Source organism: Staurois parvus, unplaced genomic scaffold (genome assembly GCF_062004578.1).
Source record: "Staurois parvus isolate SC_StPar_1 unplaced genomic scaffold, SC_StPar_1.0 ptg000154l, whole genome shotgun sequence".
NCBI classification, from domain to species: domain Eukaryota; kingdom Metazoa; phylum Chordata; class Amphibia; order Anura; family Ranidae; genus Staurois; species Staurois parvus.
This window is the reverse complement of record NW_028317950.1, coordinates 24,096,935-24,118,248: the sequence shown is the minus strand read 5'-3', so window position 1 is coordinate 24,118,248 and position 21,314 is coordinate 24,096,935. Positions and strand designations below refer to the sequence as shown.

General features: G+C 40.7%; 1 protein-coding gene across 6 annotated transcripts in view; it reads right to left on the bottom strand.

Annotated features, from left to right (window-relative positions):
- Positions 1-21,281, bottom strand: part of PORCN (porcupine O-acyltransferase) — a 35,020-nt gene extending 13,739 nt beyond the window's left edge. For 2 of the 6 annotated variants that reach the window (XM_089675273.1, XM_089675270.1), the window contains exons 1-10: positions 21,154-21,281; positions 20,878-21,051; positions 20,066-20,258; positions 17,956-17,999; positions 14,038-14,219; positions 12,910-13,040; positions 10,704-10,721; positions 7,051-7,065; positions 2,824-2,949; positions 1,226-1,326 (exon numbers count right to left, since the gene is read on the bottom strand). In XM_089675273.1, coding sequence (XP_089531399.1) covers positions 1,226-1,326; positions 2,824-2,949; positions 7,051-7,065; positions 10,704-10,721; positions 12,910-13,040; positions 14,038-14,219; positions 17,956-17,999; positions 20,066-20,258; positions 20,878-21,013 — 946 coding nt within the window. In that variant the 5' untranslated portion in view covers positions 21,014-21,051; positions 21,154-21,281. The remainder of the gene's footprint in view (positions 1-1,225; positions 1,327-2,823; positions 2,950-7,050; positions 7,066-10,703; positions 10,722-12,909; positions 13,041-14,037; positions 14,220-17,955; positions 18,000-20,065; positions 20,259-20,877; positions 21,052-21,153) is intronic. The other 4 variants (XM_089675274.1, XM_089675271.1, XM_089675275.1 and 1 more) reach the window with 2 other exon arrangements.
- Between the last annotated feature and the right edge of the window lie 33 nt (positions 21,282-21,314).

The following is a 21,314-nucleotide window of genomic DNA, read 5'->3' as shown; positions in this document are numbered from 1 at the left end:
TGTACTTTTGGATGCCTTCTCCAGCATCTCAAGCTGCCTGAATTTCATGGTAACAGAAGTTTCTGGTAATGTCAAGCTTTCACCTGCCTATTTCACCATTCTAGTTACCAGAAAGGTGAACTTTTAAAGTGGATCGGGAAAGGGGAATAAGAGGGGTGGTCTTGTCACTGGAGTGATTAAAGTGGTTGTAAATTCTATGCATGAAGGTAAAATACCTTCTGTGTGCAGCAGCTCCCCCAGCCCCCTCAATACTTACCTGAGTCTCATCGCAATCCAGCGATGTGAATGACAGCCTCGGCTGCCCAGGTCTCTGCCCCCTCATTGGCTGAGATAGCAAACGGGAGCCATTGGCTCCTGCTGTTGTCAATCACAGCCAGTCAGCCAATGAGGAAAGAGTGGGCAGGTCCAAACCACGGCTCTGTGTGTGAATGGAAAAGCTGCTTGCTGTGGGGGCACTCAACAGAAAGCCAGGAGAGCCTGCAGGGGACCCGAGAAGAGGAGGATCCAGGCTTCTCTGTGCAAACCCACTGCACACAGTAGGTATAACATGTTTGTGATTTTACAAAAAAAAATGAAAGGAAGCACTGAAAGGAAGCACTGAAAGGAAGCACTGAAAGGAAGATCAGATTGGCACTGACAGGTGGCACTGATTGGCAGCACTCATAGGCGGCACTGAAAGGAAGCTCAGATGGGCACTGATATGTGGCATTGATGTGCACTGACAGGTGGCATTGATGGGGCTACACTGATCATCAGTGCCCTGATGATCAGTGTAGATGTCCCCTCTGAGGAATGCTGATTACCGGCTCTGCTCTCCTCACGGAGAGGAGAGAAATGTCGATAACCGGCATTTCCTTATTTACATGCAATCAGCTGTGATTGGACACAGCTGATCACAAGACAGAGCTGAAGTCATCGGCTCTTTCTGCTGATCGGTGATCTGCGGTGTCCCAGGAACACGCCCATTATTTCCTCATATGGTGGGCGGGAGACGATTAATACTCTTTAGGGCTGCTTTAGAATGCAACGCCTGTGTGAGAGAGCCCTAAAGGTACATCCACTACTATTGTAGCACTACACCCTATATGACAATTTTAAGTTACATTGACAAAAACAGAAGTACATGTCGGGCAGGATGGCACCTCTGTGACAGGAGAACTGTGTGTCTAATTCTAGGCAGGGAGACCAGTGGGGCCCTGTCCATTTATGCTTCTGAGAGACTTACAAGTGTGTAGCCAGCGAGACATAGGCATGTTCCAGCTTGTCACCACATCAACCATGGAGCGAGGAATCTCTACATTCAGCGGATGAGATACAGCCAAGTCCCTGGGACAGGCAAAGAACAGTTCTTAGAATCAGTACATTTGCTCAACAGTAAATTCAACACTTTAGTTCATAAATGAAATAGAAAAACAGAGGAGTGGCATGCTGGTATATTTTATTTAGATATATGATCAATTTCCAATATGTTTTATGCATTTCCACAATTTCAGTGACGTCTAGGCTTACATTCTTACTGTGTTCTTTGATCCAGTTGGACAGGCTTGCACTGCCCAGAGATCATTAAAACATTTGGATGCAATGTTCCCAGTTTTTCCGTCTGTGATCATATTTCTGTTTTTGGTGCACTAAAGCATGATAAGCATGTAGGCAGGTGGATGCAAGGTCAGTACATGGCGTTGGGGAGGAGGGCAATAGACTTGTTACTTAGCAGAAGATGGCAGCCAAAAATGAAGAAGATGGACAATAGACAAAAGTAAAGAAAAGTTTCGATATACACAGAAAGCAACTCTCACCTGGTACTATCAAATAAAACATTTTGTTGCAATGCTCCCACAGCCACTAAGCACCAAGGAAGAAATGTATCCTTTTGAGCAATTGTTTAGCTCAAATAGAATACAAAAATATGTTACCTCCAGGATTTACAAAATCCTTACTGAACCGGTTTCCCAAATGTTTCTGGATAAGTGGGAAAAGGAGCTTGGAAAAAAATTGAGTGAGCTATAAAAAAAAAAAAAAAAAAATGTTTAGACTAATACATGGGGCGGTGAATATGAATTTAGTTGAAATGAAATATAAATGTCTGGCAAAATGGTATATTACACCTAACGTAATAACATAAGCGACGGCCAGAGGTCTCACCCCGGTGTTGGAGGAGATGTGGGAGTCAGGGTTCATTGGCACATATTTAGTGGGATTGTCCTAAAATACAGGAGTTTTGGAGGGAGATAATGCAATACATACAAGAGATACTGAAGATTAGTATACCGTTAGACCTGTGGGTTTGTTTATTTTACAAATCAGAGCTTTCGGTGAAGCAATATATAAAAATGCAATACTGTTCCATCTTCTAAATGCAGCCAAAAGTCTTATTCCCAAATACTGGCAAACAATAGAGCCCCCAAAAATAAAAAGATTGGATCGTTAGAGTCAAGTATATATACACAATATGGAATAACTATATTATATAGATGAGGATAAAATGGAAAAATTTAGAAAATACAGGGAAGGATGGTATAATTTAAAAAAAAAATCAAAAAAGATATCTAAAAGTGGTTGTAGTGTAATGGAAAAAAAAAATAAATGGCAAAGGAATAAGAATAGGGGAATGATAGGAGAGAAAGAAAAGGATAAAAGCCAGATAGAACAACATTAGAAGAACAAGAAGTAAATGAAAGGAGGTGGGTGGGCATGGGGGTGGGTAAATAGGGCGATGGAAAAAGACAATTAAATTTTTTTTTGTATTTTTGATGTTTGATATAAAGTGGATTTGTATTACAAAACTAATAAAGATATAATAATAATAGAAAAAAAAACTCTCACCAATGAACGTGATCCTTTTCCTCAGTGAAGCCAGCTCCAGACAGAACCGCCGTCACCTCTGATAGAAAACCCACAAAATAATTGCTGAAGTGGAATGATGAGGTGTTCTCATAGGCACGTAGCCACCTGGAGAGAGAACAAAATGGTCAGTAAATTGCAGTTTGTTAATCCTCACACTTCCCACTTGTTCCTGTATCCTGCAGTTTACAATTTATTCCACAAAGCCAGTCATAGTAATCATGTCTTTGTTCATAACACACACCCACAAGCCTAGCCCTTGATGTGCCTCATTAAGCACACTGACAGCCAACCAGGCTTGTTCAGGTAAAAATCAGAACAAAAAAAAAAATAAAAAATTAAATATTCTGTACACACACACACTATATATATATATATATATATATATATATATATATATATATATATATATATATATATATACATATATATATATATATATATACATACATACATACATACACACATACATATATATATATACATACATACATATACACACACACACACACACACACACACACATATACATACACGCACTTTTTTATTTTATTTTTTTTTTGATGCGAGAATGCAGTTAACAAATGGCCACAACATTTGGCCAGTAGGACAATACAAAATTGAAAACATACAGTTTGTTATTATAGTATGAGAACCAGGTATTAGTGCTGGGTCAAAGGATGGACATTAAGAACCAAAAAGATGAATGGTGGTTGGTCTAACAACTAGCAGATGATGGAATGAGGAGAGGCTTTAGCTGTTAAAGCGTAAAATATATTTAAATTTTATTTAAAAATATACATTATTTAAAAAAAAAAATGTTTTAGGCTCCATTCACACTTTGGGATCTGGAATTATAGAAAAATCGCTGTGATTCTGCCTGCAAATCCAAATTGCGTGGCAATCATTGCATAATGCACAAAGTGCATTTGGATGACATCCTTTAATGGCATACCAAATGTGATGCGATTCTGCCACGATTGTCAAGCAGGAGCTTCTTTTTTGGGCGACAAAAGCGCATAGGACTGGCCATTCAAGTCAATGGGCTAGCCCTATTCAACAGGTAGAATCATGCTTTGAAACACGTGTACAGGGCCTTAAAAAGTTGATATAATTATAACCATTAAAAGAATTTATTTTTTTTTTTTATTTCCATTTAACAGTTTCTAAATAAACCAAAAGCAGAGTATTTAATGAAACCAAATAAGGCCTTACAAGTGATAATAAACAATATCCGTATTTTCCAAAAATAATCCACACACATCCACTGCTTAATGGCCCGTTTCTTTATTTTTCATGAAATAGCTTCTTATGATGTTACTGTGCCTCCTTGTAATGTCTTCCATGAGTTTATGAACCTCTCACTCTCCCCCTCACTTCCATTTGTTTGGAATGAGCAGTACAAATTAGTTGCTGTCATGTGCACTGCATTATGCGCCCTAAAAATCCCAGTCCCTAGTCTCTATCTTGGGAGTTAGAAAAGGGGGGGGGGCTACGCTCCTATATATAATGGATTCATGCAGTACAAATGTAGCCACCCCATAACAGAGTCAGATCACAGTAGAAAATTCAAAGGAATTAGGAGATTTGGAGAAGTGCAATAGAAAGTATTTTTTCGAAGTTAAGAGGAACTTCACCCTGGAAAAGAAAATTAAAAAAGTCAGCAGCTACAAATACTGTAGCTGCTGACTCTTAATAAATTTGCACTTACTAGCCCAGGGAACCAGCGCTGTCTTCACCCAGGCCGGTTTTTCACTTGTCTTTGGGTCCCGGGCACGGCCATCTTCAATGTGGGAAACCAGCTGTGACTTCCTGGTGCTTCACAGCTGGCTTCCCACTGAACATATGCAAGTTGTGCTGCGCTTTGTAATGGACAGCTCTCAAATGGCACATGGGCCAATCACATCACCCTGTACCATGTGGTTTGCTGTAGCCAATCACAGATCACTAATATTTTAAACTGTCATGATCTTAACCCATTTATAACAGTTCAAAGCAAGCTTTGCATCACAGGAGCAATAATCTTTATTGCTCCTGCAAAGCAAAGGGTAAAAAAAAAAAAAAATAATAATTCCTGATCACCCCCTCAGAGTAGTACATTGTTACTATAGTAACAATGAAAGTATTTAAGTAATAATTAAAATAGAGAAAACTTTTTTTTATAATTTTTTTTTTCAACTATTTGCTGATCGCCCGCCTGCAATGTGTGGACAAGTGGCGGCTCTGGGCAAAGCAATGCAACTTTATGTTCCTTTCTATTTCTGGTGTGAGCATGCATGCGCTACCCCCACTGCCCCCTCTGTCGGTCCAGGGAAAGACGGGAGAACACCACACTATGAGTAAAAGTACTACATTTTGCACACACAAGTTAGATTAGCACATATAATCCTTTGATTGACCCAATTAACCCTTTGAGTACCTCTGTCACCCAGCCAGTGTCATTAGTACAGTGTCAGTATATAGAATTTTTCACCGATCATTGTATTACTGCCACTAGCAATATCAGGGTCAGTTAGTGCTAGACTGCCTGCACACTATCACACTTCCCCCTCCCACAGCTTTCTCTGAATCTCCTGTCCTTGGAGAACCCAAGAATCCATCTGACCATAGAGCTGATTGGAGACCAGAATGGCTCCAATCATCTCTATGGTCTAAGAAAATCGGAAGCAATGAGCATATCATCATTTCGGTTTCGTCGGATATAAACAGCGCCATTTATAAATTGGGAAAGCATCTGATCACACCGATCTTGGTGTGATCAGATGCTTTAAGGGCCGAGGAAAGATCTAGAGTCTAATAGATCTCAGATTTCTCAGAAAAGTGTACCTGTCACTGCCTATTGCTATCACAGGAGATATATACATTCCCTGTGATAACAATAAAAGTGATAAAAAAAAAAAAAAAAAAAAAATTTTAAAAAATTAAAGGGACAGCAAAATAAATAATAATAAAAAAAAATGCCAGGATAGTAGAACCCCCCCCACCCCATGACCTTTTTTTGGAAAGTAGACACGCCAAGGTATTTCCTAAGGGGGGTGGTGAGTATTTTTGCAGATCTCATTTGTTGCTACAAGTTTTTGAAAAATGAAGAAAGAAAACGAAAAAATGAAAAAAATAAAAATATATATAATTAACATGCCTCTCAGAAAATTCCTTGAGGTGTCTACTTTCCAAATTGGGGGGGGGGGGGGGGTTGACCATGCAATTACCAGTTGAAATAGCGCAGTGCTGAATAACAAAAAATGGCCTGGTCAGGAAGGGAGGAAAACCTTCCATGGCTGAAGTGGTTAAAGAAAAAAAAAAACCCACAACAACATCAAAAAGTAGTAGAAGAGTGGGCAGGAGGAAAGGTAAGCATACCTAGTTTAGATGAAGTTCTGCTTTAGGAATACATACTTCAAATAGAATTATATCTTTTTAAACCAGAGTTTAGCGTCACATTAAATTTAAAAATGATTTAGGTAGGAATTTAATTCTACCGTTTCGTATAAGAAACTTATTTATTTTCACAGGGGATGCCCACGAAGTACAACAAAATATGGTATAGATGGCTCTCTTCGCCTATTACCCATGCAATCTGACGTAGTGGAGATGCTTGGGGCTGGGCCTCCCCCGCCCCATACCGGACATTGTATTACTCTATTCCCAGGCATTCAATATCAGTGTATTGTGCTACGTTGCTTGATCTGTGCTATGTTTGCTGTTTATTCATTTTTTGTTGCTCCAATAGTCTCCTTGAATTGTTCCTAGTTGCAGCCTATGTAATTTCCCATCGCTGTAACACATGTTATTGATGTACCATGTTCCTTCTTTTTTTTTTGCATCTGATGTTCGTTATAATAAAATTCTATTAAAATGTTAAAAATCATTTTAGGTAGACACATTAGTATAGAGTCATAACTGAGAGAATGGACGTATATGGACACTGATTAAATTGGCCTGAACTTCCAGGTTTTACTGACTTCTAGTCAGAAAAGGGTAACTGTGTAAAAGGAAGCCTGCTGTGTACAGTGCTTATGTCCCACCTTCTTCTATAAATGCTAGCTGCCTGGCTGTCACTGACCCAGAACAAGAAGCAAATGGGGGCAGCTCACATTTTTCCTGGTTATCCACTAAGAAAGAGGCTTATACAGCTAGGCAACTAGCCTATTTGGATGGAAGTCATGTTCTTACCAATAAGTAAAAGCTAAACAGAAGTGTCAGACTTACCGTACGACAATCCCCCTGTCATATAGAGAAGCAGAAATACAAATGAGCGAAAGGTAGAGCAGAGAAGTAAAAACAAAAAAGCTCATTTAGTATCCTAGTGTGAAAACAAACACAAAGAACAAACAGGATGGCATGAAAAATGGCAGCTACTAAGAACAGCCAATCAGAAATGAGCAACACCCTAGACACACACAATCCTATCACACCAATTTGCACACACTCACAGGAGATAGGAGAATGCCTGTACCTCTACCTTTTATCATCAGACACAACTTCTATCCCTGCCCCTAATCTTATGCTTCCATACTCTTGTCTCCTCTTTTTTCTTTCCTCCCCATTTTTTTCCCCCTTCTCTTTTCTTCTCTCTTCTCTTCTATTCCTGTTTTCTGGAATAATTCCCGCCAGTGGCCTATAATGCATCCCTGCATTAGCCGCAGTTTTCGCGAGGTCCTGACGGGAGATCAATCTCTGCTTGTCTGTTCTGGATTATATTCTTCAGTTACTTCTTATATAGATTCTTGTTACTGCTGTTACCGTGATCTCCTTTGTTCACGTTATGATGTACTATGCATCTTTCTGTCATGTGCTCTGTATACAGGACTCTGTTAGACCACATTCCGGTCTGATTGTATTCTATGTTATACCAATAAATTTATTATGGGAAAAAAAAAAAAAAAAAAAAAAGAAATGAGCAATAGACCTGACTGCAGTAATCCAAAGCATGACTGGTTCCTGTGCTCCACTCTTTGCACATTATCACTGCTGTTTGATTTACAGTTTTACTGAATACAGAAACTGGTAAACACAGAAATATCATATGTAGTCAGGATTATGGAGTTAATTTAACTTAAATGGTTTCCAACTTTTAGATAACTATAGAGTATAAGATTCTGTACCGTCTCCAAAAAAAAAACAAAAACTAAATACAATCTTTCTTCCTTTTGCATGGTTTAAATTTAGATTAGTTTGTTTAGGTAGAGCTGTTTATTGCTATAGCCTTGTAATATTATTTGGATCTACAGGGGGAGATTTATAAAACTGGAGAATGCAAAATCTGGTGCCGTTCTGTATAGAAACCAATCAGCTTCCAGGTTTTATTGTCAAAGCTTAATTGAACAAGCTGAAGTTAGAAGCTGATTGGTTACCATGCACATCTGCACCAGATTCTCAGTGCATCAGTTTTAGTAAATCCCCTCATGTGTGATTCTAATATATCCAGAAAGCAGCTTTGTGTTATATTCAAGGGCAAAAAGGAGATAAAGCCAATGATAGAGGGAAAAAAACTATGGCTGAAAAGTACAAAAAAGTAACAGCTTTAGAAAAAGTTCCAGGATGACATTAAAATTAGCAGACACCCCCTTTAACAATAGTAAAATATAAATCCTAAAAAGGAAGGCATTAGCAATTATGACCAGGATTATACAGAAAACAAAGGAACTGCTCTAAAATAACAAAAAGGTGATAAGTGGTTTAGACAGAGAACTGCAATTTATTTCTGTTTTAACTTTATGAATCTAATATTAAACTTTACTATTTCAGAACAGTCAAGTCAATAAAAGATTAAATTGTGAATAGTGAGTTTGTATTACTGCTATCTACATCTTGGTGCTCGGCTTAATGTCTAATGCTTGCCACACATTCTGATTGTACAATCTCCTTTACAGTATAAAAGCTTTCCTTAGCTTAACACAGTGTTTCTCAACTCATGGACCCCCAACAGGTCATGTTCTCAGGATTTCCCTCAGATGAAACAGCTGTGGTAATTACTAAGGCAGTGAAACTGATCAAATCACCTGTGCAAAATAATGGAAATCCTGAAAACATGACCTGTTGGGGGTCCATGAGGACTGGAGTTGAGAAACACTGGCTTAACAGAACATCAATTAAACCATGTGATTGGGTAGGCTCTAGCACTACATAATTGTTGGTCTAAAAGAAGAATGCACAATCACACTCAAGCAAAATGTGTAAAACAAGCTTTACAGTGAGAAAACCTGGAGGGGGGGGCAGGAGGTAGATTTTTATACACTGCTAACCAAGTATACTTTGTTAGTTCTATTCCATCTTGTTTATCCTTCAAGCATCTGCCTTTCCATTCACAGTCCACAGACTACAGTTGATCATGTAGAAATATATTGCACCTAACTCCTGCTTGAACTCTGAAGAGCCTGTGTTTTACATATGTGCATGTCCACATCTATACAATCCAGCTATTCATCCCTTTTTAAAGAGTAACTCCATCTTTGTCAAGAAAAATTACAACATTCCAATCTGGGTGATCTATGTACATTGCAGGGATTTTAGCAAACTTTGTTGCAGATTCCTATCTTTTGTTATTATGAAGAAATAGCTGTTTGTTTGTGTCCATGTTAAGACTAGCTTCACACTATAGTAGGTGGGGGAATTGCAGCTGTTCTTCCTCCAGCAACCACCTACAGATAAAATGCGTGGGGCAGCCATTCATTCTTCATAGCACCCCCAGGCATCTAAAAGTTCATTGCGTTTGCAGGAGCTGGAGCCACCAGGAAATCGCATGGTTCAAAAGCGATTTCCTGCCCGCTGCGGTTTAAAAATGGTGCAGAACCTTTTTGTTGTATGAAGCACAGGCAAAGCAGCCCATTCAAACTAATAGGCAGGCGTGCCCACGCAAACGCGGCTTACAGAGTCACAATAGTGTGAACCTAGTCTCAGAGCAAAAATGAATGGAAGTGATTTTATAATTATCAATCAGCAGCTGCACCTTCAGGGATCTAGTGAGGAAAGTGGCAGTGTATGCATCCCTTTCAACATGATTTCCCTTTGGAAGTATCTCACCAAAAATAACATTTTTGTGGCAAGAGACGCCAAAAATCTGATTTGTATCTTAGTGCAGCCTTTGGGAAAATCAGTGAATCAATCACACAAGCAGGACATTACATTTCTGGGGAGGGTGCATTCTGTACACCATCTGTATATGGAACACCTCCAAGTAGCCATACTGCATGACATTTTACAGAAAATATAGTGTATTTTGTACATTTACAGTGCTGCAGATTGAAAAGGAAAGGCACTTTATTTAAATTCAATTACAATATGACCTGTGCAGCAATTGAATAGGCTATATATTTATTTTTTTCTATTTTTCCCCATGAAAGTGGAGTTACCCTTTAACCTTTAGAATGTGTGGAGAGCAGAAGGACTCCCCACACAAGCGTAGGAATTTATTTTACAACCTAGTTTTTTTTTTTAACTGGGTGGTTACATCGTGGGTCTCTCCATAAACAGGCTATTATTGCCAAAATTAATTATAAAACTACTACTAACATGTCAATAGAACAAGAGTAAACCTACCAACCAAAGTTTTATAAATAAAGTTCAACTTGATTAGAACTATGTTATCAGCCATTTCAGGCTAATAAAAGACTGTCTGTAACATGCAAAATTATGGACAGGAAGTCCTCAGTAAACCAAATCTTTAGCACAACCACAGTTCTGTCTGTTCATCTGAAACATTTTAATGTTACTGACTTGAAGTCAACTACATCTTATTGTATAGTTTACGTGTATTTTCACCTGCTAAACTGGGAATACTAGATACAAGATGGAAGAAGAGACAGCTATATGAAGTTTGAGATGAGAGGCACAAGTGATTCACAGAGGACAGAGTGGTGTACCTGGCCTTGCGTTTCTTGCTGAAGGATCCATGTGAGAAGAGGAGGAAAAAGAAAGAGAACTCTGAAAATTAGATATTAGATGGCAGATGTAGAGAGAGAATAGAACAGACAGCCAAGCCTCTCACAGTTAATTACACTTTTTACTTTGAAAACTCTGCATATAATGAGTCCCATTTTCTAAGCAAGTGCACTGTATCTGTTTATACAATCATAAATGTAGGTCAGCAAATAATGTGACCTGCAGCACTTTACTTGAAGCAGAACTTCTGAAATTCAGCTTCTGTTATCACTAGTGATAGTCACCCATTGCTTGTCGAAATGTTGCTGGTAATCATTAGTGAGGGACCGACTACATAGGATAATGTAAGTTGAATTTTAGTGATTCTGTTACCGATTTGACATGATTTATAGATAGAGCACATAAGAGAAAAAAGAAAAATCAGGACAGCATGGCAGTAAAAAACAGAAGAAGATGCAGAATCAAAAGAGATGGTACAAGAGTACAAAGTAAAGAGGGTGGACATAACAGAAGATTAAATGAAAAAGGAAGGGTCAGAGATAATGGAATGGGAGAGAATGAGAAGGAAGAGATGAAGAAGGATCAGAAAGGATGGATGGGCACCATGTTACACATTTTCTGAGAATGCCCAAAGATCCAGCCCTTCTGGAAAAAAGACTCGGATACGATTAAACTACTAACACACTAAGTGACAGATCAGTAGCATTTCTCCTACACATGGCGCAGAGACCTGTCTAAATCCTCCCTGACCATTCATCTACTGAACAGAGCGAAGCCCTGTGTTCCAATTCTATGGAAACAGTTTAGCCCCCCCCCCCCCCCCCTTAAAAACTTTGTGTTCCAAGGTCAATTCAATTCTAAATATGGAGGATCTCACCTCCACCCTAAACAACTCAGAACAGAAATTCAGGCACAGTTTGAGACCATGGCAGTATTTCATGTTCTAAATGCCTACTCACAGGTAGATAACCCTCCACAATAGACATGTTTTGTGTGACAATACCTAGCGGACTTATCTTGCCTCTCTTTTTTCCTCTTCATCCCCCCGATTCCCTTTCTGGGGATGAATATGTGCTTCCCTGTTCCCTAATGGGATTCACCTAACAACCTAGTTCTCATTCCTTTTTTCTTGCTTTCTTCTTCCAATATGACATTTCTGCTCCTCCTTTCACGCTACACTATAATTCAATTAGTTGGTCATCATAAAGTTGTTTTGTTTTCTTTAAAATAACAAATATGTCATATTTACTCTATGCAATGGTTTTGAACAGAGCAGACCCGATCCTCCTCTTCTCGGGTCCCCCACCGGTGCTTCTGGCCCCTCCCCCCGGTTGGGTGCCCCCAAAGCAAGCTTCTTGCTCTGGGGGCACTCGTATATATGCTCACTCCCGAGCAGCGTCTGTGCATCTACTGTCCCAGCTAATAGCTCCCACTGCTGTGTCTCAGCCAATGAGGAGGCACAGACTAGGAAGAGTCTGGGCTTTCATGTACAGCACTTGATTGGGATATCATGCTCAGGTAAATATTAAGGGGAGCCGTGGGGGGGGGGGGGGGGGGTTAGGTTCTGCACACTGAAGGTTTTTTACATTCATGCATAGAATTCATGAAGGTAAAAATTGTTCAGCCTTTACAGCCACTTTAATTCTGTTCCTATTTCAAATAACCCCACATTGTTCCAATTTTGTTTTTCCTATCCCTGATTACTCCCTTTACCAGCTCAAGGTAGCATATAGGCAGGATATGTTTGCGTTTTGGTATTCTATTGCAATGTTGATATGTTATGCAAGGTATGCACCTTTATCTTTCTAATATTTGTGAAACTTATGTAACAATTGTATACAATTCTGGTATAGCATATGAATCAGATTGTATTATCTTATTAAACTGGTTGTTGACGGAATGTCATATGGTTGTAATGTGATGTGTCTAAATAAACAATTAAAAATAAAAAAAAAAGGATGAATGAGATTGGGGAGGAAGGTAGAAAGAAGGATAAAGGACAGAGGGGGAGGAAGCAAAGTCAGGACAGAGACAATAATGCTGATCCTGGGAACATAAGACAGTTCCAGCCAGAAACATAGAGTAGCAAAGAGATCCAGATACACCACACGGGTAGAGAAGATTACATATTCCTATATACACCAAATAACATTTTAAAGAGAGACAAAAAAAAAAAAAAACCCTTACTTCCTCAGCAGCCGGTCTCCATAGATAGGGATGAAGTAGGGGAACAGGTACGGAGACACGCAAGTAGACATCAGCAGACAGAAGATGCTCAGAATCACACTGCGCAGGACACGGCGAAACCAGCGGAATGTCTATATACCAAAACACAATTAAAATCAGAACCAGGACATATCAGAAGGTGGAAATTGGAGGACAGGGTCCTGCACAGTGCATTGTGGGCAATAAGGTACTTTGCCGAGTGAACAGACATGAAAAACTAAATATTCCTCATCAAACACTGGACCTCATTTTCTATAATAGAAAATATTAGAACTCACATCAGAAAAACTATGGGTGTGATTTACTAAAACTATAGAATAGAAAATCTGGTGCAGCTCTGCAAAGAAACCAATTAGCTTCCATGTGTTTTTCAGCTTATTTCTAAAAAAAATAAAAGCTTGTTTATAGAGCTCAATAGCCCAAGCAGGAATTTACACACACATGCATTGTACGTCAGAACAGTAACTCCTTACTCCTCTTCTGTGCAGCTCAATACAGAGATTTCAGTCATAGCAGTACTCTCTCTTTAGATACAGTACATATAAAAGATACCAAGAGGTTGACACAGATTCTTGTATTGCTTTCATTTAAACATTTCAATGTTGTATAAACGAACACTCATATGCATTAAACGTATGGTTTTTTTATACCTGCCTGGAAGTCAACTTAAATGAAATCATATTACATTGAGATAATGGTCATGAGATGTATGACATAAAAAAGGTATAAAAGTAGCATAAACATTGCATCAAGCTGTCAAAATAATGATCATCACTGACTGACCCTGTGCACAGTTGATGATAATAAATCTACCAGTCTGAGTATGAATTTGGGCATGGCTATCATTTTGTTTGGATGTAAGAGCAATACTCTATTGACCAGGTATGCAGGTTAGTACTTAAGACCTTTCAGACTTTACTGGCTGTATATATGTTCTGGGTCAATGACTCTCCAGATAAGTGAAGGCAGGACAAGGCTAACAGCCCTAAGATTGAACCAATCAGCCATAGCAGCACCCATAACCACACAGGTTCCAATTAAATATGCCCAGGAACTGCATGCTAATTTCCCTCTTTAAAAGTTCCTCACCAACTTTTGTCCGTTTAAGGCCTGCTGGTAGCTGGTAAAACTGATCCAAGGCCCAAAGATGACAGTGCCAACAAAGTAGACATATCCCATGAACTCCACAGGAGACGGGATGCAACGTACAATGCCACGATCCACATCGAAACCCAGAGACACAGCCTTCATCGCTACTATCATTTGAGCACCTATAGAAAATTCAAAGACATGGTAAGAAGAAAAAAAAAGAAGGAAGAAGGAGGGAGATGGGATGTATTTATTCAACAGAGTATCCGATTATAGATACAGAGCCTCCCAGTGGGTGTTTTCAAGGTTATAAAGGATAAAATAATGTATATTTCCAGAAACATTTTTACAATTAATACAAATACAGTACCACACCCATACAGGGAAAAGTAACAGGTCTGTTTTAGAGCATGGAGTGTAAGGAACATACACTTCCCTTCTATTTGCACCTTCACTACCACCTTTTGCACACTAGTATGTCTAGGTATAGAGGCACATGTGACTGGACAAGCCCATTTACTGTAATACAGCCCTGTGTATTCTCCAAACCAGTGTGGATTGGAACTTATGCAGTAATTCTGCACGGGCCTCCAGTGAGCCAAAATGGCAGCAGGTAGTACACTGAGATAGGTACATTCTCCTTACCCCACCTGTTCTGATAGTTTAGCAAATGAATTTTGGCAAATGTGATCAGCAAAAGCAGATTAATTACTTAAAGAGACCCTGCCACCATACCATGCAAGTTAAGACAAACATCTCTAGTTAGAGTAATAACATAAGCCTATACTAAGCTGTATTTGTTTGAAAATTCTTGGTCCCCATTGTGCCAAAAATCTTTTTAATTACCTCTTCTATGCACACTTATGTGAGAAAATGGGAGGAGGATCTTCGTGCAAAAGAGTCTGAAAAAGACTGGCAGGCCACGTGGATCACCACCACTACCTGTACCATTCGTGTTACTACTCTCTCGAGTCAGCCTACAAGGTTTTAAGCAGGTGGTATCTGGTACCGTCCAGACTTTGGCCTTCCAGACATTTAGGCCTTTGTTTTGGAGGCTGCCAGTCCATGGGGGACTTGCCCGATGCTAGGTCGCTTTGGGCTAAGGTATTCACGTTTCTACAAACGTTACTCGGGGCTTGACTCCCCAGAGATCCCCTGCTGGCACTCTTATATTGAAGCCCCCAGACATCACTAAAAACACAATTCAAGCTCACTCACTTTAGCGCATTCTTTTAGCCTCCAAAAAAACTATTGCCGGGTCATGGAAAAAACAATTCACCCCCTTCGCTGAGGCTGAATCCCAAATTGACGTCTTTTTTGGAAATGAGCAATTAACCAGCATCCTTAACCAGCATCCTCTCTAACAATCATGACAGGTTCCGCAAAATATGGGACCAGTGGATTGCACATCGTCACCCAACTATCATAATATGACAATGGCCTACACCGGAACATGTGAAGATGGTAGCAGGAGTCCCAGTGCATCAAACCTCCCTTTCCATAGCCCCCTCATTCCAATGCCAGCCTTCTCCCTCACACTTTCCCCTTTTTCTTTATTTAATTTTCTTTTCTGAATCTATTGAGCACTCTATATTTTGTTGTTTATCCCAATTGCTGGTTTCGTGTGCCTTTGCATGCTTAATAGTTCTCAACCTCAAAGACACGGTTTCCTGTTTTTCTTATTTTGGGCAGATCATCCCATTGTTTTAGTGTTTATGAATAATGCTATGCAGTGGTGTATTTAGGTTTTGTGCTGCCCTAGGCAACACTAAAATCTGGCGCCCCCCCACTCTATATGTCTGTATATAGCATAACGTAGTGATGCTGGCTCCATCCCTCTGCTCTCTGTACTCCCAGAGCGGACAATCTATATGCCTGTATACAGTATATTGTAGTGATACTGGCTGCATCCTTCTCCTCGTACCCATTATATAACCTGCCAGTGGTGCTGATGCTGCTCTGCTAGTCCTCCTCCCCCCAGTCAAGCGGTGCAGAGCAAATCGGTGTTAGGCTGGCCGGGCCCTGGGATGGAGAACCTGGTTCAGGCTGTGCTCTACCTGGGGAACTGACCAGCATCGTGCAGAACCAACAGAGCCTCATTCACACCCAGTGGCATCAGATCGATCCTCAGTCTCCTGCCGGCTGCCATCTGTGTCCCTTCTTTCAGGGGGGCGGCACCTCTCTTGAACAATACAGCCCAAGTAAAACGCCTTGTTTGCTTTGCGGTTAATACGCCCCTGATGCCACAGCACTGAATGTAGTGGATTTGGCTTTGTTTATCAAATCTTTATTATGCAATATGAATATGGAACATTGAACAGCTTATACCATCTCTCATTTTTCTGTTAAAAATTCAATAAACATATTGCAATGAAAAATAAGTTATGTTTTGAGCACAGTGGGGGCAAAGGATTAAAAAATATAGCCAAAGATACACTATATTGCCAAAAGTATTGGGACACCCCTCCAAATCATTGGATTCAATTGTTCCAATCACCTCCATGGCCATAGGTGTATAAAATCAAGCACCTACAAACATTTGTGAAAGAATGGGTCGCTCTCAGGAGCTCAGTGAATTCAAGCGTGGTACCGTGATAGACTTATTGCACTGGTGGCAACCTATCTGTGAAATTTCCTGGCTACTTAATATTCCATGGTCAACTGTTAGTGGTACTATGATAAAGTGGAAGCAACTGGGAACAACAGCAACTCAGCCACAAAGTGGTAGATCACGTAAAATGACAAAGCAGGGTCAGCACATGCTGAAGCTCACAGTGCGCAGAAGTCGCCAACCGTCTGCAGAATCAATGGCTAAATACTTCCAAACTTCATGTGTCCTTCAGATTAGCACAATAACAGTGCGTAGAGAGCTTAATGGAATGGTTTCCATGGCTGAGCAGCTGCATCCAAGCCTTACAACACCAAGTGCAATGCAAAGTGTCGGATGCAGTGGTGTAAAGCACGCCGCCACTGGACTCTAAAGCATTGGAGATGTGTTCTCTGGAGTGATGAATCACAGTTCTGTGTCTGGCAATCCGATGGACATGTCTTAGTTTGGCGGTTGCCAGGAGATCGGTACTTGCCTGACTGCATTGCGCCAAGTGTAAAAGGTGGTGGAGGGGGAATTATGGTGTGGGGTTTCTTTTCAGGGGTTAGGCTTAGCCCCTTAATTCCATTGAAGGGAACTCTTAAGGCATCAGCATATCAAGACATTTTGGACAATTTCATGTTCCTAACTTTGTGGGAACAGTTTGGGGATGGCCCCTTCCTGTTCCAACATGACTGCACACCAGTGCACAAATCAAGGACCACAAAGATATGGATCGAGTTTGGAAATGAGGAACTTGACTGGACTGCACAGAGTCCTGACCTCAACCCAACAGAACACCTTTGGGATGAATTAGAGCGGAGACTGCAAGCCAAGCCCTCACGTCTGACGTCAGTGCCTGACCTCACAAATGCACTTCTGGAAGAACGGTCAAACATTCTCATAGACGCACTCCTAAACCTTGTGGACAGCCTTCCCAGAAGACTTGAAGCTGTTATAGCTGCAAAGGGTGGGCCAACTCAATATTGAACCCTACGGACTAAGACTGGGATGCCATTAAAGTTCATGCGCGTGTAAAGGCAGGCGTCCCAATACTTTTGGCAATATAGTGTATGATTATGTGAGTTTTTAAGATGCTTAATTTAATTGGCACGCCGTGGTGACTGGGTCTCTTTGTACAATACAAAAAATTATATATACATTTATGGATCATAAAAAATGTTGAACAATAGTTAAAATTACTGTATATGTGGACAAATAGATCGCATGTTATTTCTACAAGTTGCTCTCTCCCTATGGGGAGCAGTCTGTGAATGTTATCCAATGAGTGGGGATTTCTTTATGTATACAAAGGAAATCCAAGTACTAACCTCTCATTTTATGCCAACTTGCTGTATCCACCATGTGCATCTCACTGTCAAGACAAGAAACATGGAAATCAAACAAAATACCATACAACACAAGTATGGGTGTAAATACATTTACCAGAATACACAGGTTTTAATGTAATTAATGTGCCACTTGCATGATGTACATTATGGAAATAGCACATTACTGTCAACTACCATTTTGGATTGATTTTGCATGCATTTTCTGAGATGGTTGCAAAAGGGAGACATCTGCACTGACTATATGTGGAATACATATGGAACATTGATGTTTCTTCAGCTATAACAGGTCTTTTTTTACCTACTGGTCTGTATTGCCATAGTGGTGCCCTGCCAACTACTGATCACTTCAATACCTTGAAATATATGTCTGTACACATCATACAAAGTGCAAAAATATCAGATAGGTGTCAGATATTGTAAGCAAGTAAAGAAGGTGGTGTCGTAAATTGAAATAGCCGGCTCATTGAAAAGCGTAAACCTAAAAGGTAGATTGATTGAAAATCTGGGAGGTGGCTATAAGCCACGTTGGAGAGTAGGAACCTCTAGAAACTGGGATAGTAAAGATGTCTTCAAGTACCAGTAATGTTGATTATCAGGCATAACATACGCTCAATTTTCTAAGAAGAGAGAATCAAAAGAATTGAGAAAGCGAGAGCATATAGTGTTAGAGGGAAGGTGAGAGGGGATGGATGGAGGGGTGGGAATAGGAGAGGAGAAAAAAAAAAAAAAAAAAAGGGGGGGGGGGGGGGGGTTTAATGCTGCGGTGAAGAAATATTATGCTGGAGGACAAATGGAAGAAGCAGAGGATAACAGATTTCAATCCCAAGGACAAGTTTCCAAAATGCTGTGCTCTCGTCAAGAGTAGATTTTTTTAAATCTGCTTTCCAGCAGTCAGGTGACTGCACAACTCTGGGTTTTGGGTAGCTTGGTGACAGCTGACAACGATGAAGAATTCCCAAAGCAGTGACATTACCCCACTGGCACCCTTGCCCTGGGAGTTGTCAGTTTCCTCTAACAAGCCTCCGCAGCCACCCAGGACTCAGCACTGTGTGGTCACAAGACCGATAGGAGACGCCACATGTGCTGATCCCGGACATCTTGGAGACTCTGCCAGGCTCCACCATCCATGCTGCATATGCACAGCACCATCTGCTGGCAGACACCTTAGAGATTCCACCAGGCTTACCATCCATGTTGCACATGCACAGCACCACCTGCTGACGGACTCAATCGATCTCCTCTCTGGATCAGACACACAACAACATCTGGCTACAGATGTCTCACCCTCTTACCCATGAGCCTGTTTTTAAATTCTAAGATGTAAGTTACTACTTATCTTTCTATTAAATACCTTCACAGTACACACTTAGAGGCGCTGTATTTCTTTGTTTCCCCACAGGCTATGTCACGCACCTCCAACCTGTGTATTAGAATAACAGGGAGGTAAAGCCTTCATCTATCAAGATGTAATATTCCATCTTTCACTGGTTAGTGAGCATGGAGGAGAAGGGAGGAAGCGGGCTGTCATTTACCACTGTGTATATGTCCACATGTGTGACTCTAAAGTCACATGAGCTGCTCAGATGTGATAGGGAGGAAATGCTCAGCATAAAAACTCACTGAAAAATGAGCATGTGCAAAGCTGCCAACACTGCTCTGCAACATCTCCAACTGCACTGGGAGAATAGACAGAATGGGATAGAGAACAGCAGGATCAACCAGGTGTTTGCAGAATACAGAAAACGAATCCCGCAGTGAATGAGTGAGTATGAACAGCATGTAATACAGCATTTATTGATAGTTTTTTTATGATGTGTGCTTATGGACACTTTGATGTGCATTTCCACAATAGCCTGGAGTGAAGGCCCTTAAACCTGTATGCTTCCTGAATGTTACAGATCACGATGTGAAAATGTATATGCTAACATTGCACTTGTGACCTCCCCTAAATAAAGAAAAGACTATGTGATAATTGCAAGAACACATTGCAGCCAATCAGTTTTCGGTTTTGGTGATACCAGTAAAACAAATTCTGATTGGCTACTGTGGTTGATTTAGGCTTGCTGATTTTAGAGCACTGGATTCTCACCCCATGAGGAGGTAGATCAGGACGGTGATGGAGAGAAGGACCCCCCGATGCTGAGAGTGTCGGCACAGAAACAGGACCAGGTAACACAGCAGGCTCATGAGGACCACCCAGATCATCTGCAGGCGGAAGAAATGATAGAGGCAGAAGAAACCACCGGCGATTGTGAACAGGTGCTTGATGTGGGATGGGAGGCCTGCAGGGATGGAGAACAATAAAAGTTGGTTTTATACAAAGCATACAAACACACTCTGCAAAGAAAATCCACTGTACTCCCGATCACTGCCATTTGCAAAGCATAAGCAATCTCCTAAAGAGAATCTGTCATGAGAGAAATACAAAGACTGCCATTGCTAACGTCCTTCACAACATGCTGGCTGCCTGGCTGTAATACTCTCTGAGATCTAGATCAAGCAAGCAAACACTGAAGTCAGAAATGCGACATCCTAAGAAAGTATAAAAGCCAGATTATCAGCATGACAGCCAGGCAACTAGCACTTTCACACAGGCCAGCAACAGTAGCCTATATTTCTTCCCTGACAGTCTCCTTTAATGCCATACAAACTTTTTTTTTAATCAGATCTTATATGTGATGTTTACTGATCACTGGGCCTTGTTTACCAAATTTCCTGAAATGAGAAATCTGTGTTGCTTGAAGCCACCAATCAGCTGGACCCTTTTCACATTGTAGCCTACACTAAAAATCTGCAAATGACAGATGGTCCTGTGCAGCCCTGACAGTTCTTAGATCTGCATTTTGGTGAATGTTGCCCATTACATCCAGGTCACCCCAAGCTGTACATAGAGGGTCTCACCCAGCCTCCAGAGCACCCTGCAGCCCAGGCACATGAGAAGCAGCACCCAGATCTGATCCAATCCTTGCAGAGCGGTGGGAATAACGCAGCCATGGAGCAGTTGCTCATAGAACTCCCTGCGGCTGAAGGCGGCCATGTTTGGTCCTGGGAAAATGGGGGTTCAGCGGTCACAACCTGCAGGCAGCAAACACACATTCCATCATTCACTGTATAAGAAGGCATGTATATCCATATGAAGACATAACATTATCACAAGGAAAGGCACAGCTATGTTACCCAGCAGCAGCTCCAGCTCTGCTCTATTCCATCCCTTCCCTCATTCTGTCCCCAGGAAAAGGGGGATGCTTTCACCAATAGTGACTGGTCTTAACAAATGAGAGGAGACTAGAGGAAAAATGCACCAATCACCAACCAGGACTAAATCTCATAACCCAATC